Consider the following 19,177-nt stretch of genomic DNA (forward strand, 5'->3'; position numbering starts at 1 on the left):
GGCGGGGTCCTCCGATCGATGGACCCGTCTTTATTAGCACGTCTGGGAATTGTAGTTCTTCTCAAGCGTTTGCTTAAATAGACAACCGGTGGATTAAAAAAGATAAACAACTATTTTACTATTTTTGGATATTTATATGACACTTATATAAAGCAATACTTGAGAAAAATGCGACTAGAGATAGTTCTGATGTAAAACAACCACAAGCGGAACCAGGCGCTTGAGGGTCTTGTTTTGTTCCCTACTGTTTTGACGTTGCACCAAATGTCCATGCGAGTCTTACAACTGCGAGACTGTGACCGCTATGATGAAAATGTGTTGTTTATGACTTTTAATGATCTGTACCACCGCACTAAAACTGGGGTTTTGAAGACAGTTTGAGCACACTCATGGCTCGCGTTGTTAAAGTATTTCGGACATTGCGTAATCATTGGAAGAAGAGCACATTTGCTGTGTGTGTCTTGTCCTACGGGGGATACTGGCTGTATGGTAAACACTGGTGGGTGTCACATATTATGGATTAGATAGAGTGCACAGATTCCCGTTCGCGTGTCCTAAATTTTGTGTCTAATATTTTTTCAGTGATAATGTCCTGCGCAGAGAAGCGTGTCTATTAGCCAGGGTAAGGTGGCACTTAATTGTCCTTATAGATTATTACTCAAAAACACAAGTTTCCTTTCTGTGTCTGCTCTCCTAAACATCACCATTTCTGTTACAGGAATATGGACAGCAGCAGATAGCACCACAGGAGCGGCTGAGGAAAGCAACTGTGATTTTGAACCCTGCGGCTTGCAGTGGGTAAGACTCATAAACTCCAGACTTCACGTTGACACACATGGCAGGAAGTCATCACTGGTTTGTCTAGCTTTTCACTGGTTTGTCTAACTTTCAGCTTCTTGTGTAATTTTGCTCCAGGAAAGCCAATAACCTATTTGAAAAGAATGCTGCTCCTATTTTACACCTGGCTGGTGTGCAAATTACAGTAGTCAAGGTATTGTTTGCTGTTTTAATCGGATATTTATAGAGTATTGGTTCTGACTGGCTCTGAGAGGGCTCACAGAACATGACATCACTTCTATATGTTACACATACCTCTACAGACGGACTATGAAGGCCAGGCAAAAAAAATGATGGAGGTTATGGAAGAAACAGACATGCTTGTTGTGGCTGGAGGGGACGGCACCTTGCAGGAAGTCATCACTGGTTTACTGAGAAGGCCAGATCAAGTAGGTGTAATACAGTAATTGTGTTAATCTGCCATCATCTGCCTTTAATAACTGTTTTCAGTTTGAGCCTAGAAGTAATTAATGTAACTTTTTCTTTTGGTGGATGTTTTCTGACCACAGGACACCTTCAGTAATACACCAATTGGATTCATTCCACTAGGCTCTCACAATTCCCTCAGTCCAAGTCTTCATCTCATCAGTGACAACAAGGTCAAGTAAGTAACTTTTCAATATCACACATAAAAATATCCTATTTCTATCATAACACAGTCTCATGATAAATTAATTTGGTTGTCATTGTTTCACCCAGTGAATGTACAGTATGGATTTTCTGATTTCCTCATTAGACTTTTTTTTTGATGTCATCAATTTTCCAGGGATATTACATCAGCAACACTGTCCATACTGAAGGGAGAAACTGTACCGCTCGATGTGCTGCAAATCAAAGTGAGTAATTGCTTATGTTTGCTCTGCATAGCCTTAAAGTTATGAACTAATGTCTGTCTTTATTTTTAAAAATGTACGCTTTTTGACATAAATAAGTAAGTAAGTTAGTTGGTAAATTTTGTTTATAAAGCTTTCCAAAAAACTTTAAGAAATCCAAAGTGCTTCACAGTTCATTAAAAAGGCAGTTGGTTAAAACTATTTAGATTTAAAAAAAAAAGCCAAATATTCATTAGAACAAATTATTATTACCTTTATTTTACCAGGAAGTTCCACTAAGATCAAATCTCTTTTACAAGGGAAATTTTGTAAAGGTAGCAGCCATACAAACTCAAAACATCTCAAAAATGCAACAAATACAACATAAAATAGACAATTTACAGCATGATATTCATCACACAAAAACTGGTGGCTGCTCAAGAAAAAACATCCACATCCTTGGCCATGTTTCTTCAGATGTCTTTAAGTTCAGCAAGAGATATAAGCAAGTTTAAGTTTAGGGCTTCCTGCGAGACAAGCCCAGACATGTCTGACAGAGAGAACCGAGTGTCAGCGTTCAATGAGGGTTTAGCAAAAAGGGAGTTACTCCAGCAACCTTCAAAAAAGCACACTGCTTTGCACAATATGTAAACTTGGACTACAACCAGGCTATGAAGGAGGAAATACTAGCAGCTGGTGATGTGCGACCCAGAAGTAAATGACTCAACCATGTATTGCTGGTCCGCTTACTAGCTGCACGCCATATGACAGGAAGAGCAAACAGTGGATGAAAATTACTGACTGTTTAAGCAGCTGTTAAAAAGGCTTGACCCAAGATACAACAGCCCAGGTAGAAAATATTTTTCAGTTTTATTATATGACATTATTGTGCAGGCTCCTGATGCAGTGGCTCTGCAAGTGGTTGGTGATGGCCGACCCACAAAATCATAAAGAGTGCAATGGTGAGAGACTGTTTTTGTAATAAAAAGTGGAGATGCATGGTACTCTGATTCAAGTCAGTCACAGGCAAAAAAGTAGTAGCTTCCACAAGTTTTTTTCTTAGAATAAAAAGTAACAAATACATATAATAAAATGTAGTAAATAGAATAAAATTAATAAATAAATTGGAAATCTAAATGGGAAACTAAATTAGGGAGTAAACACAAATGTAAATAAACAAAGACATGTTACAAAGAAATATTAATTAACATCACATTTAATACATGATGCATTTAATGACAGCGTTTTATGTATTGACTCATTTATATTTGATTTTGGCAGTTTTGGTCCTCCATACATGGTCAGCTGACCTGGCCTGGCACTTTCATAGTGCTGGAGCTTAAATGAAAAAGCATGATTTTAGACGTGGTCAGTGCATATGATTGGACTAATTATCAGAGTGTCTGGTTATTAGTCCAGAGATACAAGAGGATGTCATGCATTAAGTGCTTTGGATGTGATCAGGAGTATTAATTGGAGTGTTTATACAATCCAGTGAGAAACAATTATTGTTCTTGGCACTTGAATAGGAGTTTGATTTTGGTGTGTGTGTGTGTGTGTGTGTGTGTGTGTTACAGGGAGAGAAAGAACAGCCCGTCTTTGCTCTGATGGGACTGCGTTGGGGTGCTTTTAGAGATGTGGCTTCAAAGATCAGCAAGTAAGATTACTCAGACTGTAACTATGGGAATACCATGATTCTCTACATGTAAGAATAATTAACCATAATATTTCCCTCCAGATACTGGTACCTTGGACCACTGAAAACGAATGCAGCACATTGGTTTACCACTCTAAGGGTAAGGATGTTCTCTTTCCTACACATGCTGGAGTTATCACAGTGGGCTCAGCTGTGAACTGTCTGCCAGAATCTCTCTAAAACTGATTCCTTCCTGCTACATTTTTATTTAATTTTTTTCCTTTCATATAAGTTAACTTATTACTTTTGAAGGTAGTTTAAGTTTCCCCCCTGTTCTCCTGTTATTGAAAAGAAAATCAAACATTTCACTGTATTAACCTATTATGGTATGTATGGTCTAAGTTTAACAAAAATAACGTACAGCACATTTTGAAATGAGTTAGTGAATACCGATCAGCTCATTACATACACAAAATACCATCGTGCTATGGCTGTGTTTCAAGTTTCCCATTTTCTCCTTTTATAATTCTGTGTCTGCTAATGTAATTTAACCTCTTCCACCCTGGAGCTTTCTGTACTCGTTCTAGGCCACATATGGAATGAAAAAAGAGACCCTGAAGAAGCCGTCTAGTTTAACTGGGGTCAAAATGTATACAGCTTTGTTTGTGTTTCATTTCTTTTGCATCATATTTTGTTGATTGGTAGTTGGCAGTTTTTAGAATGAGCCCAGTAAGACCAGTGCTTACTGGTTTGTAGTTATAAGGCTGTTACTTACTCTCTAGTGTATGGCTTGATTGTGCAGAAGTAAAATTATCAGTATTTGCTTGAGATTTTCACATTTCACAATTATTCCAGCTGTCCCTTAGCATTGGACCCTAAGGTTGTTTAGTTTGCTCTAAAACTTTTGATGCTATTGTTCTCTGAATTTGAGGATGTTTCTCAGTCATAAATGTCAAAAATAACCTAGTTAGAGAGGTAATCTTACACTGTTTATCGACTGCTGTCTGTTTTTTAGGAGTGGCCTCTGGTCCGGGATGTTTCTGTATCCTATTTGGCTCCCACACTTCGGCCCCCTGACCTCCCCCTTGTGAAGGCCCCCAGGCCAAACCTGCTCCACCGCATCATCCGCAGGCTGAAGAACTACTGGAACCCACCAGCTGAAGGTGAGTGAATGCGATTGAACTTGAATGACTCGTAGCACAAAGGTCCCAGTGAATTTTCTAATTGTCAGTTTGGTGGTTGTGTGTTTGCTCAGAGCCTCCAAAAGTGGAAGAGCCAGAGAAGTGGGAAGAGCAACAGCTGTCGACGTTAGAGTTCTTTATTCAAACACACAACAAAAACCCAGTGGAGAGGGTCAGTTAAAAACTATTCCATCTATAAAACCGTGTTCCTGTTCTTAAAAAATATATATATATATTGCCCATTTAAGTGTCGTATGCCTCTCTAATGTTTTTCCATTCTTTATTTTAATTTGCAGCGTATCTATGACTCCCTCAGGATCAATGCAGAGCCCAGCAGCTTCACTGTGGGCGAGTTCATTACTGCTGGGTCAGTAGTTTTTTTTTTTCTAATAACTCTGCTTCAAACACTTGCTATGAATTTTTGAAAGTGTATTATTACACAAAATACATTAAATGACTGTAAATGTTCTTCATAACAGCAATATAAAAGCAGCAGACCCAACTATATTCACTGAAAACGCCACAAAACTGGAGGCCAGTGCTTGCCAGCTGCAGCTGCCAGAGGTCAGAAATCCTTTAACTTCAAACCCGCTTTAAGTTTGTGATTTTGTAAGTCAGTCTGCTTCCTGAAGATCAGTGTGCAAGTTTTTGTCTTGGCATTTAACTTTGTGCCACGGTCCCTGCAGGGTGCAACTGGCTTCTACAACATTGACAATGAGGAGTATGAGGCCATGCCTGTGGAGGTAAGGCTGTTGCCACGGAAACTCCGCTTCTTCATCAGTGCCGAGCGCAGAGAGCAGCTCCTCTCACAGATCCAATGATGAGAAAACACAAAAGCAGAAAGAAGACATCAAACTGAATTCGAGGGGGAGAAAAGGACCAGATGCCATCAAATCCAGAGATCATTTTGAAAATGGGTTTTTGCTTCACCGGCCGTTTTTAAATGATCATAATGTGCTAATGGAGTCTGTTTTACTCCATGTAAACATAAAATATTCAGTATGGGACTTATTTGATCCAGTTACAAAAAAGGATTGCCTTAGAGGCTCTATGTGAAAGGACCAAGGCTTCTTTTCTAAGCCAGTAACCCATGTTCAGGTTGTCTTACTTTTACTGAATAGTTTACTATTAACATGGTCAATAAAAATAATGTCTGCCCACTTCAGTGCAAATAGTTTTTCTCTTTTTGTGACACTTATGTATTCATTAAACAGGTTTCGGTGAGTACAGGGAAGTCATCAAAGTTGCACTTCTGCTGGTCTAATTGGAAAATGATGAAAAAGAGAAAGGAGACTTCAGAGGATATGTGACTGAAGGAAGAACAATGTGGGGATGCTGTGTTGATGTTTTTCAATAGGAGTTTTGGCACACTGCACGGTGAGGCTGAGCCTGATTGGACAGATGGCACACTAGACAGCAAATCTGTGAGATTAAGCTTTGTGGGCCCCTTTGGTTTGTTTAGGAAAACACAAAAAGAATGCTCTGGGTTAATTTTGGTGTGGGTAATCATGGTTGAAAAATCTTAAAGGGGACTGCCAGGTGGATTTGATTGGTACTTGTATATATTCCCACATTATTTTAGAGGAAGATGATTTATTTTTTAAATTATACCATTTATTTTGCAGATACTAAAAAAAAAATCAACTTCATTTAAGTCCATCCATCCATTTTCTTCTGCTTATCCAGTTCAGGGTCATGGTGTGTGCTGGAGGCGCTGCCAGTTGTCAGCCTGTCGCAGGGCTAACTAACAGAGTCAGACAACCAGCCAAACTCTCATTCACATCTATTAGAATTACCAAGTAACCTAACATGCCTGTCTTCATACTCTTGGGGGAAGCTGGACCCATGTAGGCACAGGGAGAACATGATTACTCCACAAAGATGGCTGATGCATTCAAACACAGGAGCTGACAGTGCTAACCACCACACCACTGTTCACCCTTTGAATTAAAATATTAAATTTTGCATTTCCCACAGTGCCAAATGATAAGCATCTTTAATTTGACTGTAAAGCGATGCAGTTGTTAGCACTGTGGCCTCACAGCAAGAAGGTCCTAGGGTTCAAATCCCACCTGGGACCTTTCTGTGTGGAATTTGCATGTTTTCCCTGTGGGTCCTCTCCAGGTACTCTGGCTTCCTCCCACAATCCAAAGACATGCATGACCCTGAATTAGACAAGTGGGAGAAAATGGATGAATGGGGTTTATCCTAGGTTTCTTTCCTGAATCACTTTTTATTTAGTATTTAGTTTTTAGTATTTTAGTAATTTTCTTCTGGCAAAAGCCTCTGCAGGAGTGCAGGAATTCCTCTATAGAGGAAAATCTTCCACTTCTCTCTGTCATGGTCACTTCCCTGGAAAACCCTGAAAATGTTTTTAAGATAATGTTTTCAGAGTTTGGAAAGCTCTTCCCCGGCCACAGAAGGCAGAGCAGTAATTCTCATGAACTGAACTTCTAAGAATAAAAAAATCCTGAATAGTTATGACAAAAGGACTTCATCTTGACCAGCTACATCATTTAAAAAAAAAAAAAAAAAAAAAAAAGGTAGCCTAACAGTCACTGGGGCCATTTTTGCTGCATAAAGATTGATTTTGAATACAAAAATTTTGGTGAACCAATTCTTCTAAGTTGTATGCAGTATGTGAATATATCTCACTAAAATGGAGGGAAAAAAAGGAAAGGAGGATTATAAAGGAAACTGAAATAGGAAAATAATTATGCAAGGTTAGAAGGAGCAGATTAGATAACACTTAAACCGTATGAGTTTTTTATTGTTTTACAATGGCAGTACAGTAAAACTGACAGTTGCTCATGCTATTGAGTTTTTGTGTACATTACTGACATCTCTTAGTGTTTCACATTAGTAGAGGTGAAGACTTATTTGTTATTGTGTGAATACTCTTACAATCAAGAAGAAAACGGTTACACTACTTGGATTTGTTGCTGCATGTGTGCAATACTTTTGCTGTCTCTGACATTCAGTAGAGTGACAATGCTGTACAAACGAATCATTTAGCTAATGCTGGTACACATCTGTGAACAGTTCCACAAAGAAGGCATTTTATACAGTGGTTTGTGTTGTGTACATTCCCCCTTTTTTTTTTTTTTTTTTTTTAAAAACATTAAACATACACCTGGAAAGCAAACGCTGTCAGAGGAAAGATAATACATCAGCTGATAAGTTAGGGTCCTTCTGAAATGTTAAGGACAGTGAACTTAGTCTTTAAGCAATTAATGTTTATGTACATACAGAAATTAGTCACCTTGCTCTTGTAAGTTGGAAAAAGTCACATTATCATAAGGCCCCATTCAAAAAACAGAGCTTAAAGGAGACCTATTATGCTCACTTCCAGCTCCATATTTACATGACTGGATTCTACTAGATTAACTTTGCATGATTCAGAGTTCAGAATAATCCTTATTTATCTTATACTGGGCTGTGGTGCAAACCCACAGTCTGTCCACCTTTTCAAACAAGCAGTTTTAGTTCCTCTTGCTTTAAGCCAGCTTTCTTCTGATTGGCTGCCCCTCGTGAACAGGGGGTTGGGGCTTCTGATCTCAGGCACAGAGCCAGGGCTGACATAATACAGAGGCAAGATTTTAAAAAATAAAACTGAGTGTTTAGAGAGTCTGCTTTCACTTACCTCACCATTTGAAACTTTGGCCATGTTTAATATGAGTATTCACCATTGGAACAGTACATATACAGGAGAAAAGGAAAAGCAGAATAGGTCTCCTTTACTACCCTTTTCTTGAATATACAACACTTAGTGCACTTTATTTTTTTTTAACAAAGCCAGAAAAATGGGAAGCGAAGGGTGGGCGAGAGAAGGTTCAGAACCACTTCCTCAGTTTTATACAAGGCAATCAAACGTATGTGTTCCAACATGGAACAAATTATTACCGTGATTGGCAAAGGGGTGGCTGAACTAAAAGCACTCTGCCAACAGCATTCAAAAGACACAGTTGGCCCATTTCTAAAGCTGGATTCACTGATGAAAGGACTGAGAGAAACAGACAGAACAGACTGAGTCCTTTCTGTGGATTTGCCCACAGAGGAGGAGTTAAAGCTTCTGCTCAGCTCTGGTCAGGACAGAACAGATTTAAAAAAAACAAAAACACACGCACGCACGCACGCACAAAGAGAGAAGTGAAAAGGATCTCTTTAAAGCTGATCAACAAACAGCTTCGTCGAGGACTCTTCGTTCAGCAGGATCATAAGAGACATATGAACAAGGCTCTACAGTAGTTTAAGTTTGAAAAAGAAAAAAATCTGACAGCTCATTTACAGGTGTCTCTGCTCCATAACTACTAGTTGGCTCAGACTGTAAATCATAAAAACAGCTTATAAAAAGTTCCAGTGAATCATGACTGTGTGCATCAGGAAACAGTCCAGTGGTGGATATGGTGCAGCAGTCATGATAAGAGTTACAGAATCACATTCATTGAAAATTCCTCCACCAATTATGACAAATGAGAAGCTTTAACATACAACAACGCAAAAATTTTCCAGAATCCCCTGGACCTGGTGATCAAACAGACAAACATGATCGTATCTGAATATTATTTAAGGTGCATGAAGGTGAACAAGGTATCTAGAACAGCTTTTCCCCTTCTCATTCAGATTCATATTGCTTCCTCCTTGAAAGGCAGTTAAAGTGGTCCAAAAGTTATCCCCCCCCCCCCCCCCCCCCCCCCCCTTTAACCATTTTCAGAAATAGCCAGAACAAGAAAAACACAAGTACAGAATTACAGCTGTAATTTTGAGGTCTGTTCAACTTTCCAGAAAAGGTATCTGAAGCGTACAAGTTCATTTCCAAGAACCTTTTCCAAGCTCGAATCCATTCTTTAGACAAACCAGAAGTGGATGTCAAAGTGCCAGTGACTTCACTACTGTGGCAGGTGCAATCATCCTGTGGTGACGATCAAACTTTTTATATTTTCAGTCAGTGCCTCAGTCCTGGCCACTTAAGCCAGAATCAAACTCAAACACGTGTACACATAAGAAAAATGTGGTTCTGACAAAAACAGCAAGGAGTGACTCGTGAGATATTAATGGCCATAAGCTCAGCAGTACTGGTATTCATTACCTACTGTGAAGAAGTGCACAATGTTAGGTGTCCTTGTCATCCACAGTGGTTAGAAACAGTCTCCTCAGGTCAGATGAAACACACACAGAGGCGGGGAGGACAGAAGAGAACAGATGATGTCCCAGGATGGAGGGCAGTGTCTTCAGTGTCTTGGTATGTGTGGGCCTAGTAGGCACATATAATCCAGTGGCTTCCAAGTTTCCCAGGTTGAATGGGGTTCAGGTGCAGCAGAGGTTGTCTATGACCAGCGTTACATCGAAACCGTAAACCTCCAGCAGGTCGGCAAGGAAGGAGCGATCACCTTGGGGATCCAGCCCCATGGCCCTCACATGCTCACCAGTGAGAGTGGGGTCAGCACTTCCTGCTACCTCTGACAGGGTCTGGAAGATGCGGTTATTCAGCTCCATAAAGAACCTAAGACAGGATTAAAGGCAACTGCATCAATATATGGTCTTTAAAGAATAAAATCAAGCAGCAATAAAGACCATACTGCACTTCTTACACACATGCTGTCTCGTTTGAATATGACTCAAGTACATCATCAACTATGAAAACAGCTGCCAAGGACTCACAGGATGAAAAGATCCTCTTCATTTGATGTGCAGTCTTCATCCACCTCCTGAGAGTACAGCAGCAATTGCCTGTGAAAAAAAGGTCAGTCATTATGAAATCTAAAAAAAGTGATCTATTAGAATCCAAAATTTCATAGAAATACCAACAGAATAATTTTGCAGCATATTTTATATGACCACAAAACAAATGCATTTTGCAAATATTGATCAGCAAAAAAAAAAAAAAAAAAAGTAGCTACACAACTTTGGCGTACCTCTGCTCACTCAGCTTCCTGTACTTCTCCTTGTCTGCTGCATTCAGTCTAAGTAGCGGCTGCAAATGGCTTCTGTGAGTTTTCACATTCTGGTTATCGATGTAGACATCATACAGCTCCTTCTTCTCCTCAAAGATCTTCTCTGTGGTGCCTTCAAACATATCACATGGAAAAAAACATTTTTAAAATAAGAGGACTCATCTCTCTGTATATAGATTGGAGCAGCAGTCAATTAACCATTTACAGCAAAGCTTCACTCACAGGCCACGTATGACAGCTCTGTTTCCAGGGCAGAGATGTCGGCTATGTTGATGTAGAAGAAAGGCCGTAATTCAGGCACAGAAACTCCAATGCCCGGTAATGAAACATTGGCCAGGCAGCAACAGCAATACACTGAGGGAATGTGAAAATACTGAATGAACCTCCTCCAAAAAGAGAGAAAAGACCACACATATTTCTATATTGGAATATTTGTTAAATCTTGATCTTTTTGCATTACATAACTGTGAAAACAGAATTTGCTGCGCAACCTCTCGACTACAGGTTTACTTCCTGTATTACCCAAGAGCTACAGCAAATTCTCAAAAGTGTGCGTGCAAGCTCACCCCTGTAGCAGACAACCCCTACAGGTGGAGGGGAGAAGATGAGTAGACGTTTCCGAAGCAGCGCAAACTTCCACAGCACCATTATTTGCTCCCCGAAAAACTGGATGAACTGGGACATGCAGCCAGCCGGATGGGTGATCTGCAGGGTGCAAGTAGTGGCAAACATGGTCATTTTTTGGTGATGTTTGCTGGTTCAGGGCATTCAAGGCAGAGCATCATCAGTAATCCAAGTGTGTGCTTTCACACCTTCATTTCAGGGTGCATGCAGCGGCTTATATTAGTAACACTCCAGGTCGGGCAGGCGGTGACCAGTCCGTTTCCTGTAGGGGGAAGAATGGCCTTCTTATCCTCATAAAAGGCCTCCAGTGGAGAATACTGTCCAGGACACTGCAACTGGTGTCTTCATGGGGATGACAAGGAGAAAGAGGAGGCGTGAGCAGATTAAGCTTGCTTTATCGAATAACTCACATCTTATATTTAGCTTTGAGCACATTCTGCACAGTCATTCCAGTACGCACAGCTCATGTTACATGAGCAGTGGTTACATGTAACCACTTCAGCTATTCAAATCACACATTTTAGGCTTGCTACTGCATGTCACTTGTAAAATGTATGATGACCATCCTCCCTTCAGATTAAGGCTTCAAGGGGCTTTAATTGTAACCCAAGCCTGTGGCTGTGCCACACAGTGAATTTATACAGTCAGTGAGAGTCAAGATTTTATCAAAGAGCAGTGTTACAGAAGAGAGAAGGAGAGGTGCTGTCAACATTTTTTCCTCACTTCTGTGCTTAGACTTCATAGAAAAACTGCATGTCAGTGGGTTCTTGTGACAAAAGCTGCAACTGGGACTCCGAGTTCATGTTTAATAGATGAGCCCACATTAAAGAAGCAAGAATATGAGGTAGGCATATAAAGAGGAACCTGTGAGCAGGGTAAGAAATCGAGTAAACAGAATAAGAATTTGTGGAGGGAGGAAAAAAAGCAACTCTGTAATGTACTGTCTTACCTGACTTGGTTCTCAAGGAAGTGCATGTAACGGTAGAGCAGAGTGTAGGAGGGAGACAGAATTCCCACAGACTTCATTCTTGCTCCTCGTTCCAGCTCACTCTCCACAGGCATGTTCGCAAAACATGCCAGACCGAAGTAACCCCCTTTACGAAAATATCTGACCAGAGGGCATAACAGAGAGCAGGAGTAAACACAAGCTGACAGATTTCTGACAAACTCACTCCTACTGAGCTGAAATTTGACATGTAGGAGTACATACATGAAGTCACTGGTGATCCGATGGGAACCACTGGCCATTGACTTGAATTCAACTCCGTCCAAGTTGATGTCATGAGGCAGGCACCACTCTATCATATTCCCTACCATTCACAAACACACACACAAAAGAAACCATGAAGTCACTTCCTACATGCTCTACTTTTATCCTGGTCACTTCCTCCAATCCTTCATGTTAGTCATGTCATAGCAAGAGGTCAGGGAAAGTAAGAAAGTACTGACTCAGCCACCACAACCATGTAACAACTGACATCTGGGAATCAGAGACTTCTTATAAGTTCTAAATGAAATGTAACAGGAATGATTTCACCTTTAGATGATTTGGGAGTTCGACATGTTTGACAGGCGACAAAGAGGAAACCCAGAGCAGGGAGTGACTGTCTTTTGGTAAAGGTTGCCTCACAATAATTAGGGTTATTCTGTCATTATGGATTATGTGTTTTGACATAACAAATGTCTAACAACCACTCAATATAATGCGTTGTTGCATATCAGATCAAGATGTCAAAACGTGGCAGGGTTATCATTTCTGCGGTTATACAGTCCATGTCTGAGAATTTTAAATGCGAAGGATAAAAGATCAAAGTCTACTTGCTCACCTGATCTTGTATCAAAGGTAACCACAAACACAGCCACTATCTGGTCTTTTTCCTCCCACTGATCCCTCGCTGAGAGGCCGGGGAAAGGGACATTACGGTCTGTACCGAGAGGCTGCGGGCGATCCCACCCGTGCCCAGACAGCTCGGTTCGGCCCGGGATTCCGTCCCCTTTGACAACAACAGCTGCCACGTTCTGTGTCGCACTGGGGGTGATGATGGGGGTGATGATGGGGATGGTGGTGGTGGTGGCGGTGGCGGCGTCGATGGTGGCGGTGGTGCTGCTCCACCCAGTACCAGCCGCAGTGCCTGTCGGTGCACTCTTCTCCGCCGCGGAGTCTTCTTCTCGCGGCGGCTGAGTCTGTGGTTGGGCCGCCTGGTTCGGATCGGGCGGTGGGATCTCCTCCCAGTCCAGCAGCGGGGCTCGGTCCGACTGTTCCACCATGGTACTGTTGCAGCCTCCGAGGACACAGAAAGAAAAGGAAAAAACACAAAGCTCCGATGTCCAGGTGTGTCGAGTGGGTTACGGACGGTGTAAGAGCTGGATCATGATTTCCTGCTGCTCGCGGAGTTGTTTTCTATGTATTTGTAAGCGTGTCACATCCACGGACGGGGTTCTTTTCCTCCTCCTGCTTCACTGTTTTGATGACGTAGCTCACTTCCGCCCACGTGTCTAGATCACTATTTCATACAGTGACCTAATTTTTATTATTGCCCCGGTAAAATGCATAAACATCAAAGTTATTCATCTTTGCACCTGCACTCAATACTGACTATAAAGCGACTTAAGTGTATTATTTTTTAAAGTCTTTTGATGTATTTTTATTTTACTTTAAATGTAAATTTGTAGTTTCTCGTGATAGCCCCACAGTATCCTAAGCCGCCTCGTTAACTGAATATCATATTTCTTTAGTAATGCCTCACGTAAATATCTTTATTCAATTACCACAACTCAACCAATCAGAGGTCTAGCTGACCAAAACAGGTGGCGTCATTTATTTAAACAGGAAGTCTTGCATATGTGGCGCCATATTCAAGCGTGTTGGTGTGGATGGCCTGTTGTTTGTGAGTATACGTGATAAACATACATTATTAGCCAAGGTTATAGAGGTATAAGCAATATGAGAACCATCGTTTAAACTTCCAGTTGTGGCTGACAATAATAAAACAGCTGAGTTTGACTTAGGTAAGTTTACAGGGAGCTTATAGTGATCTCTGAGTTTAGAGGTGTGGGGGGTGTAACTATATACTTGTCTCTATTATGTTCATAAAGGGTGTAACATCCAGGCTTCACATGCAAATCATAACATCAGTCCAAATTTTAGTACAGTATAGTACTTGTGCTCTCAGGTGCTATTGTGGCATGGCATTGTGAAAGAAGTCGTTCCTCGAACTCAGACCCCAAGCATGGCTACGTTATTTGATGGGATCAGCCAGCAGCTGGATTTTTCTAGCTGTGGAGAAGAGAGCAGCGGCAGCAGCAGCAGCAGTGACAACTCGGATGACAGCACCTCCAGAATCTGCAGTCCCACCTCCGCTTGCAGGACCCCCAGAGTGCAACGTCACTTCAGCAGAAGCAGCTCTTTATGTTCCCCTCAACACTGTACCAGCCCCATACCTTATGCCTCCTGGAGGAAGCTGAGACTGTGTGACTCTCCCAGCACGCCCAAGGTGGGGACGAATTTGGTGTAAATGTGCTTACGTTAGCCTCTGTGTGCTTAGCTGATAAAGAAGTTATTGTTTTTGCTTTCTTGCTCTCTTCCTGTAGAGTTTGCTATCAAAGTCCTCCCAGCCTTACTCCAGTCTTAAGATAAGTCGTCAACAGAGAACTCTGCGTTTTGCCTCAGCTGCCGCAAGCCTTATCATGGCACCTCTTGTCAACGTGAATCCTTTCACCCCGGACACAGTGCGCAGGAACAGTGAGCAACAGTGGAGGAACAGTTGTAGGAGAGGTGATGATGATGCTTATGGCCACAGGTACATGAGTCCGCTTTTTTTACAGGGCTGGTGTCACAGTAAGAGCTATTTTGAACGACAGAATCCCTACACAGTGCACTGATGTTAAAATTGCTTTCAGAATGTGGTGAGATTGAACTAGTTCTACATCTTTTCCTTGCTAGTGTCCATACACATAGGTCCATACACATAGGCATGACATGTGGAGTTTTATATGTAAAGGTCTAAATGCCCTTTCTGTATTCCAGGTTTAAACACAGCCTAACGTCATCTGAAGAGGATGATGAAGCCTTTCTCCCACCAAAGGTACAACTATTTTTATCTGCGCTTGTGTTGAATGTAGCCCTCCCCTTTCAGATGCTTCTGATATGATTTCATCATCAGGCTTTGTCATCCTCAGCTGCCTCCTCACTTCTTGTTTTGTCCAAAATTACATCCTGCCAGCCCTACTTCCGGAATTTCTGCAAGGAATCTCCAGCAGAAAGAAAGCTGCTGTCAGAATCCTCAGTGATTTTCCTTGTGGACTTATTACCATATTTGGTGACACGTCACAGAATAAACCTCGCAGACTGAGCTCTGTGACGTGTGCACTTTCTTTAGAAATCTTTACTTTTGTACCACGACTGTTTTATCTGGCAGAGACGAGCTGTCCAAGCCTTCATGCTGTCACGCTATGAGAGTGAGTTCCTGGAGATTGAGTGCATTGGTGTGGGTGAGTTTGGTGCAGTTTACAAGTGTGTGAAGAGGCTGGATGGCTGCTTGTATGCCATTAAACGCTCCCGACGACCCCTGGCAGGCTCTGCCAATGAGTGAGTCAGCACTATTTTTTTTTTTTTTTTTTTTTTTTTTTTGCCAAAGACACATCAGACCTCCCTATTATTTTGGCACATCCATTCATAACATTTTTTTTCTTATATTAGGCAGCTGGCCCTAAAGGAGGTGTATGCACATGCTGTTCTTGGGCATCACCCACATGTCGTTCGATATTACTCAGCATGGGCAGAGGATGATCACATGATTATTCAGAATGAATACTGTGATGGTAGGTTTCAAATTAACATCACAAGTACAATACAAAATGAGGGGTGATTGTGTGATTTTTGTCATCCTCTGTGTGTCTCTCAGGTGGGAGTCTCAGTGATGCTATTGTGCAGAGGGAGGTAAAGGGAGAGCTGTTCACAGAGGCTGAGTTGAAAGATCTGCTTCTACAAGTGTCTATGGGTCTAAAATACATCCACAGCTCAGGCCTTGTTCACTTGGACATCAAACCAAGTATGTTTGTCTGACCACTTCTCTATTTTTAGATGTTCATTCACTGTATACGTCACAGGTTCCTTGTGCCTAAAAATCTTTTTAGGTAATATATTCATTTGCCACCGACTCAGCACAATTGAGGGCGAGAGTGAAGAGGAAGATGATGGAAGCCCTTCAGCCAGAGTCATTTACAAAATTGGTATTACAGTTGATGAATAAACTGCTACCATTTAATTGATTCATTTTTGTTAGCATCAGCTCATTGAGTTTTCTGCAGGTGACCTGGGTCATGTGACATCAACCAGCAGTCCTCAAGTTGAAGAGGGGGATACCCGCTTTCTGGCCAGTGAAGTCCTGCATGAGGTAAATGTTCTGCATTAGAAGAAAATGGTTAGTTGCACCTTCCTGTTTTGCATTTTCTTGTCGTTATTTCTCATTTCAGTTGTCTCACTGCTCCCCAGAATTACAGCTACCTCCCCAAGGCAGACATATTTGCTCTGGGCCTTACAGTGCTGCTGGCAGCCGGGGCTTCTCCTCTGCCACTAAATGGAGAGCAGTGGCACAGTCTTAGAGAGGGGCGTCTCCCCAAGCTCCCACAGGAGCTCTCGCCTCCCTTTAGATGCTTACTTCAGGTAATTCTACAACCTGGTTGTTTTTGTTATTCAACTATTCAACACTATTTAAGCATTCATTCTTAGTTATCACCTGCATAAATGTTGTTTTTATTTGCAGTAGCTGGCATAGCTTATTGAAAGCACTTTGTCTTTGTCAGTTGTTGTTGGATCCAGACCCAACGAAGCGGCCATCTGCCAGGGAGCTTTGCAAACACACAGTCTTGAGGGAGAAGAGGACTGAGAGGCTGGCTGCTCAGCTACGAAGAGAGCTGAATGTAGAGAGGTTCAGGACTGCCATGCTTGAAAAGTAAGAGGAAAATTGAGGATAATTTAACCTGCATCTCCAGTTTGAGGGTTTCAGACACGAGTCGTGCTGGGAGTGTTAAAGTAATTATTGAAGACTTCAAAAGTATTTAAAGTCACTTATGACAAATGTATGCATTAATAAGGAAGTAAAAGAGATGAATAATTGGGGTGTTACATCTGAAGCTCTGTTTATACACAATGCTCAAATTCTACCACCAGGTGGTGCAGTTTTAAGTTAGATTTTTTTTTTCTTTAAAAAAATAAATAAATAAAAAAGCTCCGCAATGCTGCAGTAGTCACCAGTGACAGCCAATGGTGACACCCTATTCATTTTAATGCTCATACACTGATTCTAGTTAAAAGCACTCACATTATCATTTTCCGATTTACAGAGAACTCCAGGAGGCCCGTCAGGCAGTATTGTCACCCAAGCAGAACCTCCCACAGGGGTGGAAACCACCTGTTAAGATGGGCTCTCTCCCCAGAACAGGGAGGAGGCTTGTTGGTAGAAAGACTGTGCGATCCATGAGCTTTGGTTGCCCAGGTTATGGAGTTTGATGGGATGACAATGAAGCCTGCATTTGTTCTTTGCTGTGTTTATTGTAACCCATGCTGGGTAAAGGTTGTGATTAAAAATGCAGCAGTATAGAATGATTGCAGCAGCAATCCTACCAGAAATAATGGCTGAATTCTTATTTTTTTTTTTTTCTGCTTGGACTAAGACTTAAAGCTTTGAACAGAACGGTTTTAGTCTAATTGTACTCTTGACTCAAACACATGTCTCAGGTGACAATTTCAACATCTTGTAACAAGTGTAGACCGATGTGCCTGACAAGTAAAGTACTTGTTTTTCAATATTTTTTTTTAACCTGTAAATAAACCTTTTTAAGCATTTTTATGAGCACTTTATTTTGAGTAGAATGTTCTGTTGTGTTTTCCTGTGTCTGTGGTGCACTTTGTAATCCAGAAAATGAACAGGGACTTTCCAGTGGAGTGCTGCTGTTATCTAGAATTACAGCCAACTGTATGTTTCACTAGACAAACATGAACCATCATATTGTGAAATATATTTGGTCTGCTCTGCCTTCTGACCCACCCTTCCCTAACTTTAAGCAACAAGACTGTGCGCTTCCTCAGGCTGGTCCAGTCAAAGATCGTCTACAGACGCAGTACTTGCATAATAAGTAGGCGAATTATAGTTCCAGTTACAATTTAGACTTTATTCCCCAAATATGGCATTAAAATTTTTAAAGTAATTCGGTATATCAAATGGGGTATATAATATGCGCTTTCATAAGCTTACGAAATTATGTCCTATAACTATAGGGGTATGTTAACTTAATACACCCAGTCGAAATGACGTTTTGACACCTTCAGGGTAGCTTGAACTCACCACAGTACATTTCCGTTAAAGGCAGCCAATGGTTGCACTTAAGTCGAAGAAAATTCCGGTAGTATTTAAAGGCATCACAAGAGTAGAGCTGTTTGTGTCCAAGACGGAGTCGGCCAGCAGTCTAACACATCCTTTTTTGTACGAAGTTAAACGTTAACATTGCTGATACAAGGGAATGTGAGTAAAACAAGCCAATATTTGATAGGATTTTGATGTTGGGTATACTTTAGCCACCTGTTATTTTCATTTGCTCGACGTTAAACAACTTTGATGATCCGAGGCTAAGTCAAGCTAACGTTACGTTAGCTTCAAAGAACTTTGTTTCGCCGCTTGACGGCCACTTATTAAAATGCGAAATTCCTTAACTTAGTTTTGTTTTGATTCACACTGCCCTCAGTTGTGATTTGCTATCGTTTTAAGTACCGTTTACGAATTGACCGTGTTTTTTTGTTTTTTTTCTTCAGCGACTTACAGAAACTGTTGAATTTCAATGCAAGAGTTGTTACCCAGAGGTGGCAAAAGTACGGGCAATATTTACTCGGGTAAGTACAAACACTTGTGTTAGAATTTGAAGTACTCATTCAGTTTCTTTACTAAAGTAAAAATGAAAAAGTACAGGCTCTGGAATGTTCTCGAAATAAAGTGAAAGAGCTACTTTTCTACCAACTATTTTTAACTGAACCCCCTGCTATGTTAACATAACAGACGTGGAATACAAACGTTTTTTGTTTTGTTTTTTTACTTCGCCTCCACACAAGTGGGATTCGGCACGTGGGGGAACCCTAAG

At 41.2% G+C, this 19,177-nt stretch overlaps 3 protein-coding genes across 5 annotated transcripts; 2 read left to right on the forward strand and 1 right to left on the reverse strand.

The window, feature by feature from the left end:
- Positions 1–127: 127 nt before the first annotated feature.
- Positions 128–5,630, forward strand: agk (acylglycerol kinase). The gene is made up of 14 exons (XM_030731765.1): positions 128–499; positions 583–622; positions 719–798; positions 916–991; positions 1,101–1,226; positions 1,347–1,441; positions 1,604–1,673; positions 3,227–3,306; positions 3,388–3,445; positions 4,301–4,448; positions 4,541–4,638; positions 4,763–4,833; positions 4,946–5,030; positions 5,153–5,630. Exons 1-14 carry the CDS (start codon positions 390–392, stop codon positions 5,285–5,287), a joined length of 1,272 nt encoding a protein of 423 aa, XP_030587625.1. The 5' UTR covers positions 128–389; the 3' UTR covers positions 5,288–5,630.
- A 3,550-nt stretch (positions 5,631–9,180) lies between these two features.
- dennd11 (DENN domain containing 11) lies at positions 9,181–13,321 on the reverse strand. The gene is made up of 9 exons (XM_030731292.1): positions 12,871–13,321; positions 12,255–12,354; positions 11,994–12,152; positions 11,233–11,386; positions 10,987–11,125; positions 10,643–10,774; positions 10,382–10,532; positions 10,128–10,196; positions 9,181–9,969 (listed from the first exon to the last, which is right to left on the reverse strand). The coding sequence occupies exons 1-9, from the start codon at positions 13,310–13,312 to the stop codon at positions 9,774–9,776; spliced, it is 1,542 nt and encodes a 513-aa protein (XP_030587152.1). The 5' UTR covers positions 13,313–13,321; the 3' UTR covers positions 9,181–9,773.
- Positions 13,230–17,816, forward strand: wee2 (WEE2 oocyte meiosis inhibiting kinase). 3 transcript variants are annotated; one of them, XM_030731286.1, is made up of 12 exons: positions 13,230–13,376; positions 14,218–14,538; positions 14,636–14,844; positions 15,072–15,129; positions 15,463–15,632; positions 15,744–15,865; positions 15,949–16,095; positions 16,181–16,276; positions 16,355–16,440; positions 16,539–16,709; positions 16,850–16,998; positions 17,390–17,816. In XM_030731286.1, exons 1-12 carry the CDS (start codon positions 13,311–13,313, stop codon positions 17,553–17,555), a joined length of 1,761 nt encoding a protein of 586 aa, XP_030587146.1. In that variant the 5' UTR covers positions 13,230–13,310; the 3' UTR covers positions 17,556–17,816. The 3 variants fall into 3 exon arrangements, with proteins under 3 accessions (XP_030587146.1, XP_030587148.1, XP_030587147.1); XM_030731288.1 differs by lacking the exon at positions 13,230–13,376 and adding an exon at positions 13,789–13,932 and having other exon boundaries at positions 17,390–17,813; XM_030731287.1 differs by lacking the exon at positions 13,230–13,376 and adding an exon at positions 13,928–13,932 and having other exon boundaries at positions 14,203–14,538; positions 17,390–17,813.
- The last annotated feature ends 1,361 nt before the right edge of the window (positions 17,817–19,177 follow it).

This window comes from Archocentrus centrarchus, chromosome 6 (assembly GCF_007364275.1).
Source record: "Archocentrus centrarchus isolate MPI-CPG fArcCen1 chromosome 6, fArcCen1, whole genome shotgun sequence".
Lineage (NCBI taxonomy): Eukaryota > Metazoa > Chordata > Actinopteri > Cichliformes > Cichlidae > Archocentrus > Archocentrus centrarchus.